This window comes from Cydia amplana, chromosome 4 (assembly GCF_948474715.1).
Source record: "Cydia amplana chromosome 4, ilCydAmpl1.1, whole genome shotgun sequence".
In the NCBI taxonomy this organism is placed as follows: Eukaryota; Metazoa; Arthropoda; class Insecta; order Lepidoptera; family Tortricidae; genus Cydia; species Cydia amplana.
The window spans coordinates 8,265,501-8,288,534 of NC_086072.1; the positions used below are offsets into that span (position 1 = coordinate 8,265,501).

A 23,034-nucleotide genomic window follows, 5' to 3' on the forward strand; every position below is an offset into this window, starting at 1 on the left:
GGTTACGGTGAGGTGGGCCCGGAACTATAGCGACACTTAAACTAATGACATTCATTTAAATCTACTGAATAATTTATAGGCTCACCTCGCATTAAGGCGGACCTGCTGCGGCGCACGCTATGCACAATACATGAAGTACGGGTCGGACCCGCAAAGCCCGCAATGTTCCGAACGCATGAAGGTATGATTGTGCGCCGCTGTGGGCTCAAGTGCGAGTCGAGCTCCTCAATTAAGTTGCTTTAATCTGACCAATCAGCGAATAGAAAAATGACAAAAATATAAGATGATGACCCATAATATTTTTCGGCAGATTTGGACGCGATTAGTTATAATTAGATTACGTGATACGTCGAAAGAAATATACTTTATGGGAGTTAATAAGGCACACACCGGCGTCACTTGACATGAGGCTACACTCAAGAGCAATGAAAACGAGGCGCATTGCTTAGAATTTCCATAGAAAATGACCCCTTTACATTATTCTTTATTATATTAGTCACTCAAAGTTAAAGCCAACTATGACGTTGCAAAACATGGATAAGCTCTTTAATGTAAACGCTGAAGTAGACACCCTAGGTTTAAATAAATTAATATAATGGCGAGCTGGAGGTGGTCGTACACCGAACGGGCGGAGTCGAAGAGCATTTCACATTTATTTTGCCGGTCGGTTCCTCGCGGACGCGGTCGGCTCCGGTCGGATTCCATCGCTTCTGCCATACATAATGTACAGGCACATTGAAAATACGCTTCGACGCGGCCCGACTCCAGCCGGTCGGTGGAAGTCGTACATAAATGTTAGGCGTCGACCGTACACGTATAGTGACCAGCCATAGAATGTTAATTGGTCGAGACGTGATCTAAGCAGCCGGAGCCCATATCAGCATTTTTTGTACATTGATTTATCCACAAATCGTTTCTCTTTGCAGTTACTGTGTGCCTTTAAGAACGGTGTATCTAGATAATTTTTAATCAGCCTTAATGTAACCAATGAACTTTATATTTGAAATGGGTCGTATCACTTTCAAGCTATAGAATTAGTACTCTTAAATAGTAATAGTATAATGTGTTATGTATCAATATTAGAAATTTCACTGTGGATTTGGGTAACGTAACGTGGTTTAATACTAAGCGTCCAGAATGAATGGCCATCTGAAGGCGTTAAGATAACCTTAGATGCTCAACCAACAGTGAAATCCTTAACACGGCAATTGTCGAGTTCAGTGTGAACTGTTTTCAATCAATAAGTATTAGTATTGTCGGGTACAGAGGCAGTCGTGTAAGTTTACGCGCGCTACTTGCGTTCCATATGTATCTGCACAATACAAACTAATGAGCCTTATTTAGATATTGATCTTCCTTTTAATTTGTCACAAATTCATTTTATCTGAATCTCGGTTTAATCTAAAAGTAATTCTCCCTTCTCCCCTCCGAATCTGCCTCATTTTTGTAAGATCGAATGGGAAAGAGACCCATTCCTTTTATTTTTGGTCATAATAATATCTATGTTCTCATGATTCTTATAGTAAAATACAGTTGTTGCTGGAAAATATGGCAGTTAACAATTCTACTATACTTGTCATCCTGTTTTTAAGTTGATTGCATCTTTTTGCAGCTGTTATCAATAGTATGCTCTGGCTTACGATTATTCGATCTCAATCTCCCACGCAATAGTTTCGTGCTGTCCAAATATGTACTATAAGTTAAATCGTATCCAAGTATATTTCCAAAAAAGTTATATCGAGATAAGTTCTGCTATTTGCGAGCCTCCTTCTATTTTATTTAGTCATAAGTAGCTAACTATGTTGTGCAAATGGCATCTCGCGTTATTTTAATATGACATTAAGCAGGTCCTTCGCTTGTTTTGTGACTGCAGCAATATCGGTGACGATTCGCGAAAGTGTCGGGGCTGTTTCACATTGCCCTGCAATGGTCGTATCGGAAACCTCCCCAATAAGATATACATATGGAATATTATGTGGGCTCAGCCATCGCATCGGCTATTGTGGCGCCGCGCCTGCACTTATCGTCGCTGGATGCTATAGTTGCTATCTTTATTTTACTATTGTTTTTCGTGGGAAAGCTGCTGTGCTATTCTTGTTACTTAAATGCCTGCCAAATGTCTAGTGTAGGAGTGTTTGCACTCTCGATTCAATATTCATCAATTAGAAATATTATAATAAGTTATTTAAAATGTAATTATGAATCTAAACAAGGGAAATAATCATTATTAGACGTAAGTGCACTTCAAACTGCGTTAAAAGACGTTCACTAGTATCGTGCCGGAATCGCTGTCAAATATTATTCTTTAATAGATAATGAACTATTTTCGAAAGTTGTAATACGGATCATATAATAACGCTAATAAAACATCTGAGGGTATCTCGTTTAAGGAATAGTGTAAGAATGTTTTAACTTATCAAATCATTGTATCCGTCGTTTTGAGTTTCGAGTTAATATAAACATTAGATTAAGATTATTAATTTTAAAATGTCGGCCGAACTAATTTTAATTGTGACAATGATTGAAATATTATTGCTTTAAGTTAACATATCCAGTTTTATCAAACGAGCATTGATAGAATCACTACTTAAATCTGGCTCAAGATGCCCTCTTTTTATTTTACTAGGATTTAGCAATATTGTTAATTACTCTACGAAGTATAGTTTTTATACGCGATGAAAGTTGTTTAACCAAAAACTTGACGCTGAATTAGGTAAGTACTTACCTAAATATTAAACAGCAGACCACGAGTAGCACCTAGGTTTATTATAATTATTATTTAAGTATGTTGTTAGCTGTAGGCGCTCGAACATCTTTATTATACGCGTAAATGTTAAGATAAAGCTCCCAACAGAAACCGCAATCCCCCTCGAGGCCAAAAATAAGGTTGTTATACCGCCTTTTTAGTTATAAGCTTTTTTCTATCTTATTTTTATTTTGCGGATATCTAATATCGAGGATATATAACTTATGGCTCTTAAATGTTTTATGAACTCTTAAAAGGATTTTAGGAATCAAGTTTATATTATAGACAATTTCATACGATAAGATTTTCATACGCAGAAGTTTAGTAAAGTTTATCTCAAAAGCAGCACGAGAGAACCGTCTCAATATACATGACTAATATGTATAACGTTTTAATTTCATGAATCTTTTTTTTATGCGTCTAAATAAGTTGGTTTGATTTAAGGAATCCTGAAAACTTTTTAAGAGGCATGCGAGTATTTAAGTTGCGAGCCTTCACACTTTTAGGATGTATATTTTAAGTTTCTGGTTTATCAGTCTTGGATAAATTACGACTTAGTAGTTAGACTGAAGAGTACGAGAGATAACATGGGATGAATCTCATCTCTCCTACTCTTCCTGTAAATATCTTCCTAAAAGAAAATTTGAGAGATGAGATCTTTATTTTGCAACCTTCCTATAGATCGTTTTTTTTAGCATTAGAAAGAAGGTAAATGATCTTGACATGTCTTTTAATTGAAAAACGCTTTTTAACCTTTTGGACGCCAATGACCGATATATCCGCACCGTAGGTTCAACGCCAAAGACCGATTAATCGGTCACAGACCACAGAGCAACATCGACCTACGTGCATATACATAAAGTTCAACTTCAGTTTTGACACTTCAATGATGTGGCACCTGAGTGACAGCTTTTGTGTGTGACACGGCGTGGAAAAGGTTAAAAATCAGTAACTATTACTTACGAAAGCAGAAGAATATAAATGATCGTATTAGATTCATAATTGTTAGGTACATATTTGCCGTGACTTATTTTTAAAACGTGTTTTTCAATTAAAAGACACGTCAAGATTGTTTACCTTTTTTCTAATGCTAAAAAAAACAACTATTGTACTTTATACAAATGTTTATACCTATCGCGTCGAATGATGGTCCAGGGCTATGAGAGTTCCGTCAAGTCTTATTTACCATATTTGTTATTATTTAAATGTTACATTTCTAAATAAATTCATGTACTATTAAAACTTATAAAAAAATGTCTCAAATATATTACGTGTCATTCGACGCAAGCGGTACCTATAGAAAGTTTTTATAAAATTATCGCATTAAATTTACTTCTCTTATCGCCAAAAGTATAACTAAAAATTATTTTACCAAGTAGGTACAACAAATACTATGTGGCTTTCCATTAGAGAAGGGTCGGTCATTATGCTTGGTATACAATAAGTACGTTTCTCTAGCAGAATTTCTGTTGGAATTTGTCCTTGAAGCATAACGGACACTTCTGTGATGGCAAGCCACAAATACATTTCCCAACAACTAGCAAATAAAACCAAAATTTGTACCTATAAAAGAAACCTAGTATTTTTGAGTACTTTATTGGTATTTGTTTTTTCGTGTAAATTCATAAATATGATTTCATAATTGCTGTGAAATATTTTTTCAGGGCTGTTAGGTAGGGCAGGGGTGGTAGAGCTGTCAGCCTGATATAATTATTTACAAAAAAATTGAGCGCTCGCAACTGTTTTCGCATATGTTGCTATGTATTTTTATATTATAAGTATGGCTAAGATTATGTTATATGTATTTGACACACCATATCTAATACTGGACCTACATGTTTCTGACACGGAAAACTCCGTGTATAGTCCACATAGTACCTAATGTGTTATCTTAGATTAGTCTTCAGATTTCTTCGTGCAGGGTAATTTCATGGAGTTATTGAGGTGGTTAGCCGTGGCGAATATTGTAATAGTAGCGCTCAATCCGCGTATAAATGTCGTCCTTATATTTAACATGTTTAAGCCGGTAACTCGAGTTTAGTCAATTCAAGGTAAAATCGTCGTATTTCCATTTTATTAGGCTAAGTCTAGATTTTAATTGTCTGCCTACATCAATCACGCACTGTAACTTGTTTGTGATAAGTCGTAATGATATCTCCGCCTGACTGTTCACTAAATTTGGAACCTGAATGTTAATACACAAAATTAAGTCCACTGTTTTGTCATAAAGAAATATAGTAAGACAAGAGTGCTCACTCCATACATCAGTTAGACTATTAATTTCAGTGTCTACATCTAGCATCGAGTAGCGAAACTATCAGTACTGCTACTTGACAATAGATGTAGCACCGACCGGAAAGTCTTATCTCAAGAGCATAAGACTTTCCGGTCGGTGCTACATCTATTGTCAAGTAGCAGTACTGATAGTTCCGCTACTCGATGCTAGATGCTAATAGTCTTTTTGGTACTAAAACTGATGTATGGAGTGAGCAATCTATGTATTTTTTTCTCTATGGTTTTGTAATTAAATGTTAGATCTATTGACGCAACATTAAAACATTTGCCCACGTGTTAGCAATAGTAGGAACGATGCACAGCTAAATTGCCTTAGTGAACTATTCATGAACTATGAATAAAAACTTAGCAATAGTAAAATCCGAGCGTCTCATTAATTGCCTTAGAATGCTGAATGATTATACATATAATCCATGGAATAAAGTAAAGTGCTTATACATATGTTTAATACTTTATTAGGCCTTAAACAATGTAAATATATGTAGTCGTAGTCTGCACTTTCTTTATTGGTAAACTACTATTTAAAATTAAATCTTGCTCTTTTCCATTTGAATAATTCTGCCATTTCTGCCATCAGAAGATTTTAGTGGAGTTCGCCTTAAATCCGGATCTAATTCCGCATTTTTCGCACATGAGTCTTGTTCTAGCACAAGGGTCACCAATTATTATAGTTTCTTCAGGGGTCCGATTTTTAAAGTAAAATGACCAGCGCGGTCGGTTTCTAGTTACTTGAGTATTAATAAATAAATTAAAAAAAAATTAAGGTCGGCGGTCCAGATCCGGATCGCGGTCCGCCATTTGAGACCCCTGTAATCTAGCAGGATGTTCAATATGACAAAATTATAAACGTGTATAGGTATAGCTATTCCTATATATTATATTTTTTCGCTTTATAGTATTTTATGCAACCGTTGTTTAAGAGAGGTCAAAAAAGGCGAGTGCCGGCGTGAGTAACAATTTGAGGCGAAGCCGAAAATTGTTAATAAAGACGCCACGAGTATTTTTTGACTCAGTTAAACAACGTTGCATACAATACTGTTTCTACGACCAAGCACTTACTTTGAAATAAAATTGTAAAAACAAATATTTTTAATTCAAGAAGTAGCTAAAATGGAGGGTACGGGCGGGAAAAGAATGAATGAATGAAATGAAAAAAAAAAAACATGTCTATGGTTCACTTATTGGTCAGAGATGACATTTAAAATAAGGTTGGCAACACTGTATTTCATTCAATATTTTTTAAGTGCTCATTACACGAAATATCGTATAATCGCCAAAAAGATACTGCGTGTATGCACAAATTCTTTTTTGAGGCATAGACTAAAGACTTGTCTTGACAACTATAAGGTAGGGTTTTAAAGGTGTGTGCACGACCCTTTAAATGACAAATAAAAGTACGGGAGTAGAAAAAAGCATTAACGCATGTGGACGCGTGCGAAGTAGGTATTGTATTAACTTCCAAGTTCTTGATTCTGAATGGCCCCTGAGGGCTTTCCGTAAACATAACAAATCGAAACTCTGTTCTCTGCCTATTTCTATTCTCTTGCACATTCGAGTAATAGAGCGGCAGATAACGTTCGAGGTAGGCCCTAAAACGCAGCAACGCGACGCGATGCATATGACTTTCTGTTACTCTGAATGTCAAAATGCGCCTTTATTAACCCGCACTAAGGTCCATTTTCCCAGACATTGCAACTTTTCATTTTCTAATAAAAGTGATGTGACGTCACCATATTTTGTATTGGTCTTCTTTTGTATCGATATCTTTTGTATCGACTTCTGAATACCACAAATGTGGTATTCAGAAGTCGATAGAGATAACTGATGTTAAAAAAAAGATATTACATTATCGTTATGGTATTAATCGAACTACTTTTAATTTTATGAGTAAGTTAATATGTAGTAATTTTTTGACAAGGGGGCAAAGTTGTTGTTAAACATCTCGGTCTAATATTGAGACCTACCGGAGCAAGCGAAAGATACCAAAATGGAATCTTGAGCGCTGCGCGGGTTTCAAGACACGAGGGTTAAACAAATTTTGCCACCGAGTGAAGCACTAAACTTTTCACCACACCAATACAAGGAAAATACTAACTGTAAAATATCAAACAAATCATTTAAAAGTCTAAAGTCAACAACATACAAACTATCTTATCACTTTTTGAACAATCAAGAGAGCCTTTACCAGCTGGTGGTGAAAATTTTATTTTCACCTCAGCAGCTCGAACAAGGGTACTTTGCTACTTAAAAACAGTGAGCAAAATCGCATTTTGCTCACTGAGTGAGACAAAATGAGCAAAATGCGATTTTGCTCACTGTTTTTAAGTATCAAAGTACCCTTGTTCGAGCTGCTGAGGTGAAAACATAATTGTTGGTATATCTTAAGAAAACATGAGTGAATAGGTAAGTGATGAAGAAGGAATACATTTTTCGGGTTCTAAATATGTTCTCACTGCTGAGGTGAAAAGTTTTGTGAACTACAAGAGATCAAAGTTATTTACATCTCGTGCGCTTTTGAGTCCCTTACTACGCTCAAGATTCTAAATTAGATAGTTCTAGTATAGAATCTTTCGCCTGCACGGGACTCAAAATAAGCACTCGAAGAAATATCAAACTTTGATCTCTTGTTGTACAAATAACTATTTCATGGTTTTACTCCCTTCTTTTGTTTTATAAAGAATGTTTTTAAAGCGTCTGTCGGTTCACTCTGATTTTGAATACCACTACTGCCACAGCACAGGTAACAATTATAGTTAGCTTTTTTAGCATTAGAAAGATGGTAAGCGATCTTGACAAGTCTTTTAATTGAAAAACGCTTTTTAAAAATCAGTAACTATTACTTATGAAAGCGGAAGAATATTAAATGATCGTATTAGATTCATAATTGTTACATATTCGCCATTATTTATTTTTAAAACGTGTTTTTCAATAAAAAGACACGTCAAGATTGTTTACCTTATTTCTAATGCTAAAAAAACGAACTATAGCATAGAGTCGGGACGCGTTTTTAAAAGGGGCGGTGTAGGATGGCAGAGTTATTCTTATTTCTTACGATTATTATTTGGAATGGAGGCAATTTTCTTCTTACATACAAAGAAGCTTACCAAGGACTATTATTTCTTTTAATTAATGTTAAATGTGACAAAACTAAGAACCCTTTCACTGGATCAAAGTAAAGTAGCTAAATATTAATATATGTAGTATTTATATTTTTACAAATTCCGGTTTATATAGATAAGGAAGTGGACAGATTCAGTAGTATAAAACGTGTAATGTAAACCTTGTATTGTATAATGACAGTGCAAAACGATCCCCGGCAAAAATGCAATAAATAAGTGAATCAAAAATATCTACTTATTTAGTCATAATTATGAATGTCATATATTGATCATATTTCTGTGGATGTAATTATAACATTAACGTAGCAGTAATAATACAGTTAATGAAATGCTAAATATGTGTATGGGTTGTAATACAATCTGTTTATTATATTTGAAGTTTTATTCTCAATAACGAGATCGTACGAAGATTTAACCTTTTGAACGCCACAGACGGCATATAACGTCAACGCAAAATCGTGACAACGACGCCAAAGACGGCATTTGACGTCGATCGTTTTTTGATGAAAATCTACTGAAAAACACCCCACTTTTAGGCTGGCATTATTTATTCACAAAACTAAATTTTACCCCTGTGGCGTCAGTGGCACATTTGCCGTGCCACTGACGCGCCATTTGGCGTTCAAAAGGTTAAAGTGTATTCCCATCATCACCGCCGCCGTATATGAGGCGGGGACAATTAGGAATGATGTATATGTATATGTCACCGTAAAATTGTAAACACTCGTCAGATTATAATCTCGCTAGTTAAATTATAAACTGACGGTAGGGATATTATAAACTAACCTAACCTAACCTACGTTAGATTATAAACTAACGGGTTTACAATCTTACGGTGTCATATATAAAGCGACTGTTCCCATCTGTGCCCGGCGCGGACAAGATTCCAGTCATTCGGAAACAGGAGAGACAATTTTCCGAGTCGGTCATTATCATGGTATCGTCTTGGGTCGTCCCATTCGTTTTTCGTCAAGTTTTTAGATTAGTCCTATTCTGCTTTCGTCACCCATTCTACATTCGTCACAATCGTCGGTGGCTTTCAATGTAGAATGCGTGACGAAAGCAGAATAGGACTAATTTAAGAACTTGACGAAAAACGAATGGGACGACCCAAGACGATACCATTATCATGATGATCCATTTCCAAATGTCAAAATGCGTGTGGATTGTGGTTGAATAATTAAAACATCTGGCCTTTTATACATAAACTTTATTTACCATTCTTAAGGTAAGGTATTTGATGTAAATAGTGAAAATATTTTATAAGTAAAGGAAAGCTAAGCATCTTATAAAAATATTTATTCGTTTTCAACTGGACCTGAGAGACGTCGGCGAGGTCGTGTTGTCGTTCAACAAGCATATTATACTATTGTGATCAATCATTCATTAGTGTACCAACGTTTATTGAATTTATCTTCGTCACACCCCAAATTTTAACATTAAATAGACACTTTATAATTGAGTAACTTTCGTGGAATGCATTTTAGACACAAGCATATAATGAAGTACCCTTAAGTGATTAGAGGCCATCAGGCAGTCTTGACAAGTCCAACGTTCACTCACTACATGCATATGCCCAATAAACTGTGATTCAATCTGACATAAACTTGTAAGGAGGAAACAAACGTTACACAGTTCTAACTGATATTTCCTAAACAGTGATAAAACTATTAGTCATGGGCTAAAACAATACTAACGAAACTAAATAGTAGTCGACATCTCATCTATACCTTTAATAGGACACCTCGTAGCGTAACACTGATCCCCCATAAAGTAAATTAATTCTAATATAAATAACGTAACACGAGTAATAATGGGGTTCGAATTAAGGTGTAAAATCAGAATATTGTAGTTTCGCCACAACGCTACCGCCCAACCGGCGGCGACACAGAATAAATAATGTATAAATATTAGATTACTCGGTTGCAAACTATCATAATATACTCAAAACGTCATAAAGCCAATGACTTACTTAAGTGTTAACTTAAAGTGCAAGCATTTTATGAAAGATTACGTGAAGCGTGTCCGGACTACCCCGAGTGTCAACTAGCTGCAAAACCCAATCACACTTGCTTAGACAAAGTACTGGTGTAACATGAATAATAAACGTTTCCGTAACTCCGAGGCCTACGCCGTTATTATAGCGCTAGGACAAAAAAAAAACTTTTATGCTTTTTAACAATCCACGCGCGTTGCAGGTGATCCGAGTTAGGGTCGGTCGCATAGATCCATCCGTCTGTAAAAGTGTTCGCAAAATTGTATCGTATGAGAAATATCATAGTTCACCGCCGAGGGACGTCGATAACTCCGCTATTTGTGGTCGGTGCAAGTGGCCCTTAGTGAATCGCCTGTGGAGTCCCGGTGTCCGGTGTGTGTGTGTGTGTGTGCGCCGCACTAGGGTAGCGGCTTGTGCTCGGGGATGGTGGGCGAGGCGGCGCCGCTAGCCGCGCGGCTGGCGTCGCGAAGCGCCTCGTCGAAGCTCTGCGTCGAGTTCGACCGCGATGCCACCTTGCCCTGCAAGTATGAGTGTACACTTAGAGTGTTCTGTCTGACAGTGCGTTCCGTTTGAGGGCTAACTTGTTATTGGCAGCCGGGATTTTGTAAGTTGGGCACCTTTATGATATGATTTGTAGTAGCTAGATTGTCATACTTTAGCGTTAGGCGACGTGGTGTACGGAACGGTATAATAATATGCCATTTACATCTACTGTCAAATTTGGGTTCACTTTTTACACTTCATTACTCATCTTAGCAACTTATTTTCTACTAGCTGTTGCCCGCGACTTCGTACCCGTGGATTAGTATATTTTCCCCATACAAACTTTGGACCCCCATTTCACCCCTTTAGGGGATGAATTTTGAAAAATCCTTTCTTAGTGGACCCCTAGACCTTATAAGGAACCTACTTGCCAAATTTGGACTTTCTAGTCCCAGCGGTTTGGGCTGTGCGTTGATTTAAGTCAGTCAGTCAGGTCTTTCACGTTTATCTAATCTAATACCTTTAAACGAGCAATTCTTGCATATTTATTTATTTATATATTTCGGGGATCTCGGAAACGGCTCTTAACGATTTCGATGAAATTTGGTATATAGGGGTTTTCGGGGGCGAAAAATCGATCTAGCTAGGTCTTATCTCCGGGAAAACGCTAATTTTGTAGATTTTACATGTTTTCCGAGCAAAGCTCGGTCTCCCAGATATTATATATAGATGAGACGAACAGAGCAACACGTGCCGGTGTGGGTCCATCTTCCTTGAGAGTTACATATCCGAGTGCCACGGTGGGTTACATCCGAGTGTCGTCTTACCAGGGGGGTGTCACACCGCAGTTTAGGTACATTTGGCCGGCGCGCCCATCAGACAGGCGTATGGCAGTGGGCTGCCGCTCTTGCGCACGATAGTCGTGTCACGCGGCGCTCACGCAAAATTGAAAATACACAATGGCTTCGAAACTTACTTCCGTGAGATTCAGGCATACTATCTCCGGATAAAATATGTATGTTTACATAATCAACGTTTGTAATTCCTACATATTTATCTTAAAAATAATAAATCAGTGGGTATAGGTATAAAAACTTGTCAAGTGATAACCCCGTGCCGACACTCACAGCTCGGTCATAAAACTGCGGCGCGCAAAGGAGATTCACGGTTCGTGCGCGGTTATAAGTTTCAATTTTGCTTGCAGGCGGCGATATAGGTGTAATTTTATACCTAATCTGACTTTTGTGAAGGAGTGAATTTTCTGTGCGGTAGTACTATTAGTTATTCTGTGGTCTTACCTTAACGTTCTCGTAGGCGGAGCCGACGCGCTCCTCGATGGAGCGGAAGGACTCGGAGTTGCGCATCTGGCCGAGCTTGGTGGACACGCCGGCGGTGATGCCTCCCAGGATCGAGGTGGTCTTCTCCGCCGTCGATTTTATCACAGATTCCGTTTTTTGGTATCTGCGGATTATAAACACATTGGTAAATTAGTTGGCTCGGTACACGAGTGCACCAAAAAGGCAGCCATTAAGCCCTTGCTACACGGTCGCCGACAAGCCTTCTAACCGTCTGACCTTGGTCTGTCCTTGGTCAGTTTTGGTAAAATTTTGTTGGAAACAACTGTCTACACGGTCCGTCCAGACCAAGGCCACGCGGTCTGAGGGGCTTGTCGGCGACCGTGTAGCAAGGGCTTTAGTGAAGAATGGTGGCCTGCTGTAAAGCTTGTCACCACTTGACCACTTTGCCAAGAGTGAAACGTCTAGCCGTAAGCGACTGACTAATATTGTAACGTATTTCGTAGACGACAGTTTTGGTTTAAATATGGAGGACGCTTTAGCATTGACAACAATAACGATTATTTTAAAGGTCGTTACATCGAAGTGATTAGGTAATTTATAGATACATACGGCCATAGAAATCTGACTGACTCATTGTTGATATCCTTCAATACTACTTTTAATTAATTTTGTATATTCTAGGCGTTAATAATCATGGCAAAGGATTGAAAGGATGACTGATAACACACATTGACTTGAGTGTGAATATACTTAACTAAAATGATAACGTGAGATTACAATAAAATCGATGACTTCATTCAAAATATTGCGATACATAGATGTACCTATATTACTTATCAAGTGTCATCCGACATTATATTGGAACGAAAGGTAACTGTGTCAACTTACGATTCATCAGTACTCTTGAAAATGAATGTGATAGAATTTGTTTTCAATAAAAGATGACTGTAGGCGCTTGGTACCTAGACTGGCAGTGATAAAAATGACTATTGCTCTGATAACGGTCACTGCAATATACCTAATATAAGTAAACATTCACATCATGAATTCATAAATCACGCAAAAAAACCATGAGATTCTTGCACAAAGATCAAGATATAAGGTAATTTATTTTCGTTTTAGGGCTCTTACAGACGAGCCACAGCACGCCAGCGACCGTCCGCGACAGCAATCGGCGATGTTCGGCATTGCGCACATGTTGGTGTACAGCCCTAGTAGCACGGTCGCATTTTTATCGTTTATCACCATGCCTGTCACGTTCTAACAAGTATGTAAGTGCGAAAGTGACTGGCATAGTGATAGTCGATAGAAATGGAACCGTGCTGAGCCCGCTGATCTTACTCTAAAGAGCCCTTAGGTATGATATATTTCTGTTTTCCATTTTAGTATATGTGTAAACAGTCACTATTACGTACTAATATTAAATAATACTTAGTGACCGATTTTAATAAAGACAACAGAGACTATAAATAAATTAGTTTACTCGTTAAGTAAGTAAAAGTACTTATAGCAAATACATCAAATAAACAACAACATTAACATTACGCTAGTTAATGAAAATATTAGGTATCTAGTAGAATACAAGTTCTTTTGGGTTAGAACAGTTTTATTAATCAAAAACCATGCCAAATCACTACAGTTTAACCATCTAAGTACCTCTAAAAAGCGTTCTCACCGCTAACCATAATCAAAAAAATCAATATATGTAAACCATTCCACTATATATGTAGGGCAAACAATCTATTATTGCCAATAAAAATAAACTCATGATAGCTCTAGGTTCACTAAAATGGACACTTCTTTTGTTGCTTCAAAACGTCTTTTGTAAGACGTAACGAACGTCTTACAAAAGATGGTGGCAAAGACGGGATTGTTTACCCTAATTGTAAGACATTAAAATGAACTTACATTGGTGCTTCGGTCACAGCTTGAGTAAGCGCTGCCACGCGAGTTTCTATTGATTGATAGCTGTTGTGCAACAAACCAAAAGTGAATAAAAGAAGATTTAAAAACACCGCCACATTTTCTACTTCTAAGCAAAACAAAAAGCAAGCAATGCACCCAAGCTTCACTAATGCATGTTTATGCTCTACTCTAACCCTCAAGAATTGTTTTAACATTGAATTGATAATGTAACGTAATGCAATGCCCCTGAGCATGTTTACGTTGAAATGTTAAAATAACACATGCTACTTACACTTGGCTTTCTTTCACATTTTTGAAACCCTGATTGACGTCTTCAGTAATCTCCTTCCACACTGTGATGCCGAGCTTTCTTTTAAGTTCGGAGCTTTGACGCATCTGAAAAGATTGTATTGGAATTTAATTGGTGCTAAATAAACTTTATTGGTACTAAATAAAATAAAATACCGTTTCCAATAAAAACGTCCATTTGTTTCGATTGTGGGTTGTCTTTTTAACACGCTTTTATTATTAGGTCGGCCTGTATGTAACTATGTAATTGTAATGGAATCTTGCAAGTTAAATTTGATCCACTTCCCGGTTTCCGATTGAGCTGAAATTTTGTATACACTGTAAGTCGGGTGACAATGCAATATTATGGTACCATCGAGCTGATCTGATGATGGAGACAGGAGGTGGCCGTAGGAACTCTGTGATGAAACAACGCAACCTAATTGTGTTAGGGGTTTTTAGAATTGTCTCGATGAGTATTAGTTGTCTGTCGTAAGAAAAGTACAGTCAGCGATAAAAGCTTGTACCAAAAATGAAATTTTTGCCAAAAACTTATTATAATTGCTTTTAAATAAAAAAACCGCATTGCTGACAACCGACGATAAGTTACCTTGTCCTAATATAATTATCTCTGATGAGATGCCCCGAATAGTGGTTTTGGCCGAATACCGAATATTCGGCCCCTCTCTCGGCCGAATACAGAATATTCGGCATGACATGCGAACATTTTCAGTCACAATTATTATGAAAACTGATCGCTAACAAAGCTCAACGTTAGATGACGTTAGCTAAGACATATTTTTGTTGAACAGCATTAATGAATAGAGTCAAACAAAACAGACAGATGATAAAAATAAAATGTTTTTTAATCAACAAATTTGAGCATTTGTTCAAGGGTCTTCGTATTTAACAACTTTCCAAGAACACATTCTAAATATACCTACATTGTTTTTGGTTATTTTAACCAAAAATAGAAAGATATGTGAACCATTACTAATACGTTAAAACCGCTATAAAAGGAACCAGATATTCAAGAGAAATCACTTGTTTTCGACATCAACCAGTAATTATAAAGTGTTCTACTTCTCTTGTAAATTGTCGATGTGTATCGTACCTAAGCATTAAACTTCTGTTGATAAAAATACGATAATTATTTGGCAACTTTGGCTGTCTATTAAATTAATGTTGTCTGCAGATGGAATCTACAGAGTTCAAAACTTTCACATAGTATGGAGGATATATATGGATAGGTATGGAGTATGTAACCTTCATTGTTATAAATCCTTAAAAGGGTAAAAGATGATATGAGACGCGGGCCTCATGAAAAACAAAAGCATCTCGTTGTTAAGGATCCGCGGGTGCTCGCAGAACCACTCGGCTCAGCCTGTCTCTGTGAGCTGTCAAGTGTCCAGGGTAAGTTGTCATTGTCATCCACCCTTGCGATCTCTAACTCCTCTCGCCATGGAGCAGCTTGCCGTGCCTCTGTGCAAATGTCAATGGTCAGGTCACATGTCGCCTCGCCTCGATATTGACCCACGCGAGCCTGAACCTAAACTCCGCGTAAATTCACGTTATAGATTACCTTGCTGTTGAGCACGGTGCGCAGGGTGGCGATCTCATCGTCGACGCGCGCGAGCTCGCGACTCCACTCCGCGCGGAGCTGCTCGGCCTGCTCGGGCGTGAGGCCGACGAGCTCGTCGGGCGTCTGCGAGTCTCCGCCGGCGCCCGCACCGGGTATCACCTCTTCAGCTGGAACAAACCACATTCTTGGTCAAGCCTATTTTTAGTTGTTTGACTTAAACCAGCCTCGCAAGGCTCCAGCGTACGAACCTAACAACGTTCATGAAATGCTAGTTAGCTTCAGATCAACATAAAGCAAAAAACCGGACAAGTGCGAGTCGGACTCGCCCACCGAGGGTTCCGTACAATATTAACTTTTATTTTTTGTTTTACATGTTTTGAGTAGGTAAGTATTGAGATTTTTCCCTGTACTTGTAGTTTATGACGATATTCCTTGCCAAATTTCTTATTTCTAGGTCAACGGGCGTACCTACCCTATACATTTTGAATCCCTTGAGTGTCGAAATATACTTACGTTTTTGCGGCATAAACGGCCGTATCTTTTTTTACGTTAATTTAGAAGTTTGATTTTTTTCACAGCTTTAAGGGATCATAGAAGCATATGGTCTTAATTTAAACTCGATATCGCCAAGCGTTCCCCAGTTAAAGGGTTTTGACAGACAGACGGACGGACGGACGGACGGACGGACGGACGGACAACAAAGTGATCCTATAAGGGTTCCGTTTTTTCCTTTTGAGGTACGGATCCCTAAAAATGGCAATGGCATAATCTACGGTGACGCTGCATGACGTCAAGTCGTCAACAGTGATCTTTGCATTTGCATAATGTTTCGCACATTAAATTAGAAAACCTCTAACTTATACACGATAAATTTCAAATGACACAATTTTATAGCAGCGATTTGCATGTTCATCTAAGCGTTGAATCGAGGAAGAAAACAAGTTCATTGTCATTTTTTACAATAGGTACCTGAGTGGTGCGTGAGTTAAGTTTTACTCTCTAATACTTATTTATCGTATAAAAGCAAAACTTTAAATTGTAGTTACGTATGTAGTAGGTACATTAAACTTACATTTTGTCTTTACTTCATTGTATATGTACTCGTAACTAACAGTGAAATGCCTTAGAAGTTAAAACTAATAATTGCCCTTCAGCTTAACCTACTTACTTTTTTTGTAAAAAGTTGGCTAAAAACTAAAAGTATCAATGCACAAACATAATTATGCGTACAAGTCTAGCGAGTACTTAATGAGTGTTATTAGCATAATGTTGAGGTGCGGTATCGTATTTTTAATCGATTTTTGCGCTAAAACGCGCTACATGTTACGTGCACTATTGAAGGCACAAAAGCGCAAATGCGCATTTAATTTAAATACCTGCAATTGAGAATGTAGCTACCTATTTGTTTTACTACTAATAGGTTACAATTTACCGCAAACACCTGTGCATTGAGTATGTAGGTATATTCAACGTTTACTGACCTCCTGGTGTGATACCTAAAAACTTTTTATAATTCGTGTGGCTGGACACTTTGGCAAGATACGGCTTAGATAAATCTTGGAAGGTGACTCTAACTTCACGCATTTTCTTTTTGAATATGCGGAGCCTTCTGCGCCGATTGTCCATGTAGAATTCTGTTTCGATGCACAGTGCTGCATCAGCGAGGTCCGGGAGCGCGCGCCAGGTCGCGTCCAGGTCGTCCTGCGGCCAGGCGCGCTCCTCCAGCTCGTCCAGCTCGTCCACGGCCACATCGAAGCTGGGCGTCGAGCCGTCGTCCGGCGGCAGGAAGTACGGATCCTCCATGTACTCCAAGCTCGCCGGCTCGACTCCTCCGCTGCCGGCCATCACTGTTTCCTATCTATTACGTCTGTCGCTACTATTTAACATGTTTGATAAATACAAAACACGATCGAGTTGACACTTGGAACACGGAGCGTTTATTTACGGTAACTTCATGTCACTATAATCGCGCTGCGCTCGCCGCGAACGCAACATATGCGACCCGTGTTGCAACCACGGCGAGATATTTTTCAATTCACTTCCGCCACGTCGGGCCCGCTAGCACGCCCGCGTCCGTCTCGCGCCGCTGCCCGAGTGCTCGTATTCGCCACTTTCACCGCCGGCCGCATGAGCTCCAAACTTGGAATATTATACTAAATGATCTTGACCTCTGACGCGTAAAGCAGTATTTTAACCTATTTTATGTTAGTACATATGTTGTAAATATGTCACGTGGCAGCAGAGAGCGCGCTTAAAGGTTTCTGGCCGAGTACGAACACGAACAAAACAACAGACACGATTCGAGCTCACCTTGTGCGGCCAAAGTTTATTGACAGTGCCTCGAGCGAGCGGCGGCCGGGCCCAGAGCGCTAGCTGGACCATCTTTTTGTTACGTCATTTTTGCTACTCAAATCGAGAACAAAAAACTGAATAGGTAGGTACCTATTACACGACTAGTTTGTATGGTAGTGAGTCATGCAGCGCCTCGTGTTTTATAACAGGCCATGGTATAATAATATACTCCGCCTGGTACTCTCTTCCGAGATTCGCGAATGACCTAACTGGCACTTGCCTACGTCATCATGCTGTTTACAGGTTCTCAAACTTTAAAATGTGGGAGAATTTTAACCAACAGTGAAAATTATTTTAGCGGCATTAATTTTAAGTTATTCATGTAGAAACATAGTAAAATAAAACAAATCTATACTGCACTTTTCACTCCTACTCTTACAGTTCCGAATAGAGCAGCCAACCATTTTCGTAACAAAACATTAATTACGAAGCTTACGACGTGAAAAGTTTGGAAAACACTGCGACTGCTGACACTGAGCGAGAAGGAAATAACAATTAACACGCGTTCGACAAGGACGGTCGGACAGGGACAAAATGGCGGATTGTCAAATGTGACAGCGCTATCCTGTGTTGCCAGTAGTGTAAACAGAATTACCCGAACGTCTGAAATTTCTTTCGTGAATCGGAAGATATTGCTAACGAATAATTAAAAATGACGTGTTATTGTAAAATTTAAGATAAAATACATATAAATGAAAATTATTAAATTATAAAGAAATAAATTAACTTATTAACCATAGATATAATGTACCCATGTAACATGTTATGTTGAAATAAAGTGGCAATGTTATTGTGACGTAGGCAAGTGACACTCTGGGAAGAGAAGACCATGTTTTATTAGACCATGATAACAGGCTAACAGCTTTGTATCGGAAACTCCTAACTTAACCAGCACGTAACTGCTTATACTTAATACACCATAAAGAATTTGAGTTCAATGGACCCATTTACATTAAACACGTATGTGGACCTGGACAGACAATGTACCTAAAGTTTTTTGTTTTAATCTAGCATCAGTTAGAAAGATACCTAAAAAAAACTACCCAAACCACGAACTGAATAAAATAAGCAATCTTGCTTTAAATGCTTGCCACATCAGTAGGTACGACTCGTTTATTTTCTGTCTGTATTTCGGCATTCGCTTGCTGTGCAACAGAAAGTAATTGCATTTTGCATAGCTGCCATTGCTCAACGTAATAATTTCAGGACAGCTCGCGAGAAGAGCGTAGAATGTTCTAATTTATCTATTTGTATTTAGCTCGAGGTATTCTAATTAAACAACGGTAATAACTAATAAGTGAGTATCACTTGTTAATTGACCATCTGAGGGAAGAAAACTGTTCAACGAGAAATAACGAGAAGTTAAAAAAAACCTATATCATGGTAGCATGTTGACTATCATTTGGCAGGTGATTTAGAATAAGTAGTTAGACGTACTCGTATCATTATCAGTGATCGGTTATTTGGATTCTCCTCTCCCTCGCGGGATATCAAGTAGAAAAGTTAATATAGATACGACAGTTTCCCGCAATACCGAACAAACCGTACAAAAATAAAACAATTTAAATTATCTCTAAGGATTTTTTACTCTTACATGACAACCAGTTGAGACAAAAACTTCTATTCTTTTCCTAATCTCTACACTTTATTTTAAGCAAAATATATTAAAACCTCCACAAAGTATTAGCTTATATATGTCTCATGATGGAAAAATACTTCAAAACCTTGACATTGTCATTTCATTATTTTCTCTGGATTTCAGTTCTAATTATTTGCTTCTAAGGATTGCATAAATAAATAGGTATTAGCTGTATAATTTATACTATAATATTAGGTCACAGGTTATCGTATAAGTGCAAATATGTACATAGATCTTATAGCTCAAAGGCGATCCAATAAATAAGTATCCACGTTAAGTTCGCACACTAAGTTTTATATGGTTTTATGGTTCAATTTTCATTTCATCGACTTGTTTCATGGACTCTGAGATTATCTTTTACGACAACTGTGGCTTACTCTAATTGAACTTTTAATTCGCGTATGATTGGAATATTCTCGGGGAGTACTAAACCGTAAGGCAGTGTTACATACTAGTTGACATGCCGCGAAAACCTAATTCTTTCCCCAAGGATGAAACTATTCTAAGATGGATCGAGCCCCACGTTGACTTGATGTATGAGTCGATTAAACACATTGAATTTTTTTGCTTTTTTTTGACAACATAAAGCCCGGATTCCCGGGGCATATCCATACTAACATAATGATTGAGGTCGTTCACCCCATGTCGAATCCAAAAAAACCGATCACTGATCATTATCATGATCATGCCCATCAGTCAGTTTCCCTAAACATGGTGTTGTATTACACGAGTAAGTACAGTCAGCATCAATACTTAGTAGGGGATGAACCAACGCGCCAAAAGTACCAACCTACCACCATTTCTATAAACAGTACTTTTCCAAATAGAGATCAATCTCTACAGTTGTCATTCAAATTTATTTTCCATAGTCTACCTACTCTAAGTTTTCTACATAATATAGAGACAATAGGCATGTCTCTTTTTTGTTAAGCTAACTAGCGATTATCCATTCTTGGAGGCTGTCTTAGGAAAGGAAATGAAATGAATCGCTAAACGAGACGTCACGTATAGTCTTATCGTCATCACGCCAGGATCTGATGATGGGATGGGATGGGGAAAAGGCTCTCATGTTCGTACATTTGCTCTCGGGAATCACCTTTTGGTTGAAAGGTTGATCGATGGATCGGCAGCTCCTGATGAAGATAATATGACACCTACTTATAATAGATACTTATAGATGCATGTTTAGTATGTTAGTCTATTTTGTAGAGTCGGTTTTTACAAATGCTGGATTTGGTGATGAAAAACCAAAAAATTGCTATAGGTAAGATTTGAGAATTTCTTAAATGGTTCTCTATTTTTTTTTTTAATTTTATTAAAAATTCAGATTGGACTAAAAATATAAGTCTGTAAGATTGTATTTTCAGTCCAATGTTCCCTTAATTTACAAATACCCTATAAAAAAAGGTTGAAATACACTGCCTGTAGGTACAATGAACACATGTAATTCAATAAGTAAACATAAGCATAAAAATGTTTTGTTATGCCTCAAATTCATACTTCATTATCATTCTATGAAATGTTGTAAAATAAAAATATGCTTCCTATGTTTTCTGATAAGAATGCGCAACAAGCACACACGCCAGACGGCCAACCATGGCGGTGGCAGTGTGAAGCATATCAGATTTAGATAACTACTAAATAAATAAATATTATAGGACAATTTTACACAGATCAACCTAAGCCAGTACCATGAGTCACGGACAGTGTCATAACTGACATATACGCTATCGAGAACGTATTTTACTTTCTATACATCTCGTTCGCACTAATATGCGAGTGCGAGCGAGATGCATAGAAAGTAAATTACGTTCTCGATGGTGTTTATGTCAGTGACAAACTGATGGTAGCCGTACTAGTCCCACAGTAAGCTCAATAAGAAAATCTAAGTAGAGTAAATCAACTTATCTTCGTCTAACTCTATTTAGTAACTCTACCTACTTTTAAGAATATAGTAGAGATGGATGGATTTCTTAATTTTACAGACTACTTTAATACGCAAGAGTGAGGCGAATGTGACCCAAAGCAGCTTGTTCTTGGTAGACATGCCTCGCCTAAACCTAACTGTGGCCGAGCCATGCAGTGTTGGTATTTTTTCTTACTCAAAGGCGCCTTAATTATTTGTTTAAGATAATATAAAATAAATCTATATTAATATCCTAAATTGATATTGGAAAGGCAACATATCGGGCGCAAAATACCTGATATACAGAAAGAATTGCTCTAGGTCTGTCTGCACATGCACTTTTGAAACTATTTACTTGAATAGATTTGAGCAGAGGAAAATGGTTATTTTGTGTGCTGTTTTCAGTTAATTGCTATATTGTGTGCTGTTACTTGATGAGTCATAAGCTTGAAGTATAAATTTGTAAACACATGAGCAGCATGCCTTGCAAACAGATGGGTACATATACACACGGTAAATAAAGATATTAGGAACATAATACATGTATTGAATTTTTTTTTTTATGAAATCTACAATTGACAGATTTGAATACAAAGGTTGACTGGTGGAGAGAGAATGCCTTATGACATTAAGTTCGCCTTTAGTACAATGTGTTTTCCTATGTGCAATAAAGATTAAATAAATTAATAAATTATTACACACAGACAATGGGACAGGTGAATCTAAATAAAAGGTTGAAAAATAGAAATGATTACCATATTTGCAATATTTGCACATGACTGGTGTCCTCAAAATATTTGATCTGTATCAATGAGTCATAACCACATCTTTTGTTAACTTTTGAAGTTGTGAAAAAAGACTCCTATTATTATATTTGTTATTTTATCAATAAAGACCGAATTTGACAATCTGGCTAAAACATAATCTAATTAGACTAGCCTACATTAAAATACATACCTCTTCAATGTTTCTATATGTAGACTGTATTTCAAACACACTAAACAGGAGAGCAAATATTGTTTTGCTATTGTAAATGAAAACTTACGCCGGTAAGACCATTCCATGCCTGAAAACCGAGAACACCCAAAGAAAGTGCATGATTTATATTAATTGTTACTGTTACGTACCTGTCTGAACTCCGCTCATTTTGCTTGGAAGGTACGGTACTGCTATCAATTCAGTCTTGATGTTGTAGAACTATTCACATAGGCAAATTGAGAATACGACAGCAATATAAATTGTAGAATCGGTGAATACTTTAACAGGTGTCCACGTTAAAAAAAAAAACCAATCCACAGAAAGCTTGACTTGCTGTCGTGCGCAATCGACTTAACTGCAATTAATTTCCACAACCTCAACTTGTATTGTAACCCAAGTCTTGCGTGCCGTGCACCGTCCACGTAAAATTTTTAGTGATAACGATAA

General features: G+C 37.6%; 1 protein-coding gene across 3 annotated transcripts; it reads right to left on the reverse strand.

The window, feature by feature from the left end:
• Positions 1–10,523: 10,523 nt before the first annotated feature.
• Positions 10,524–22,945, reverse strand: LOC134663199 (tumor protein D54). 3 transcript variants are annotated; one of them, XM_063519585.1, is made up of 6 exons: positions 22,737–22,945; positions 15,713–15,879; positions 14,135–14,238; positions 13,846–13,905; positions 11,938–12,100; positions 10,524–10,674 (listed from the first exon to the last, which is right to left on the reverse strand). In XM_063519585.1, exons 1-6 carry the CDS (start codon positions 22,753–22,755, stop codon positions 10,555–10,557), a joined length of 633 nt encoding a protein of 210 aa, XP_063375655.1. In that variant the 5' UTR covers positions 22,756–22,945; the 3' UTR covers positions 10,524–10,554. The 3 variants fall into 3 exon arrangements, with proteins under 3 accessions (XP_063375655.1, XP_063375653.1, XP_063375654.1); XM_063519583.1 differs by lacking the exon at positions 22,737–22,945 and adding an exon at positions 17,194–17,981; XM_063519584.1 differs by lacking the exons at positions 13,846–13,905; positions 22,737–22,945 and adding an exon at positions 17,194–17,949.
• Between the last annotated feature and the right edge of the window lie 89 nt (positions 22,946–23,034).

What these genes read in the sequence shown, in the direction of transcription:
- LOC134663199 (XM_063519583.1), bottom strand. Translation starts at nt 17,557, where the DNA reads ATGGCCGGCAGCGGAGGAGTCGAGCCGGCGAGCTTGGAGTACATGGAG. An exon ending in AATGTGAAAGAAAGCCAAGT is followed by an intron (nt 13,906 to 14,134) that starts GTAAGTAGCATG and finishes GTTGCACAACAG; the next exon opens with CTATCAATCAATAGAAACTC. An exon ending in CCGCCTACGAGAACGTTAAG is followed by an intron (nt 10,675 to 11,937) that starts GTAAGACCACAG and finishes TCATACTTGCAG; the next exon opens with GGCAAGGTGGCATCGCGGTC.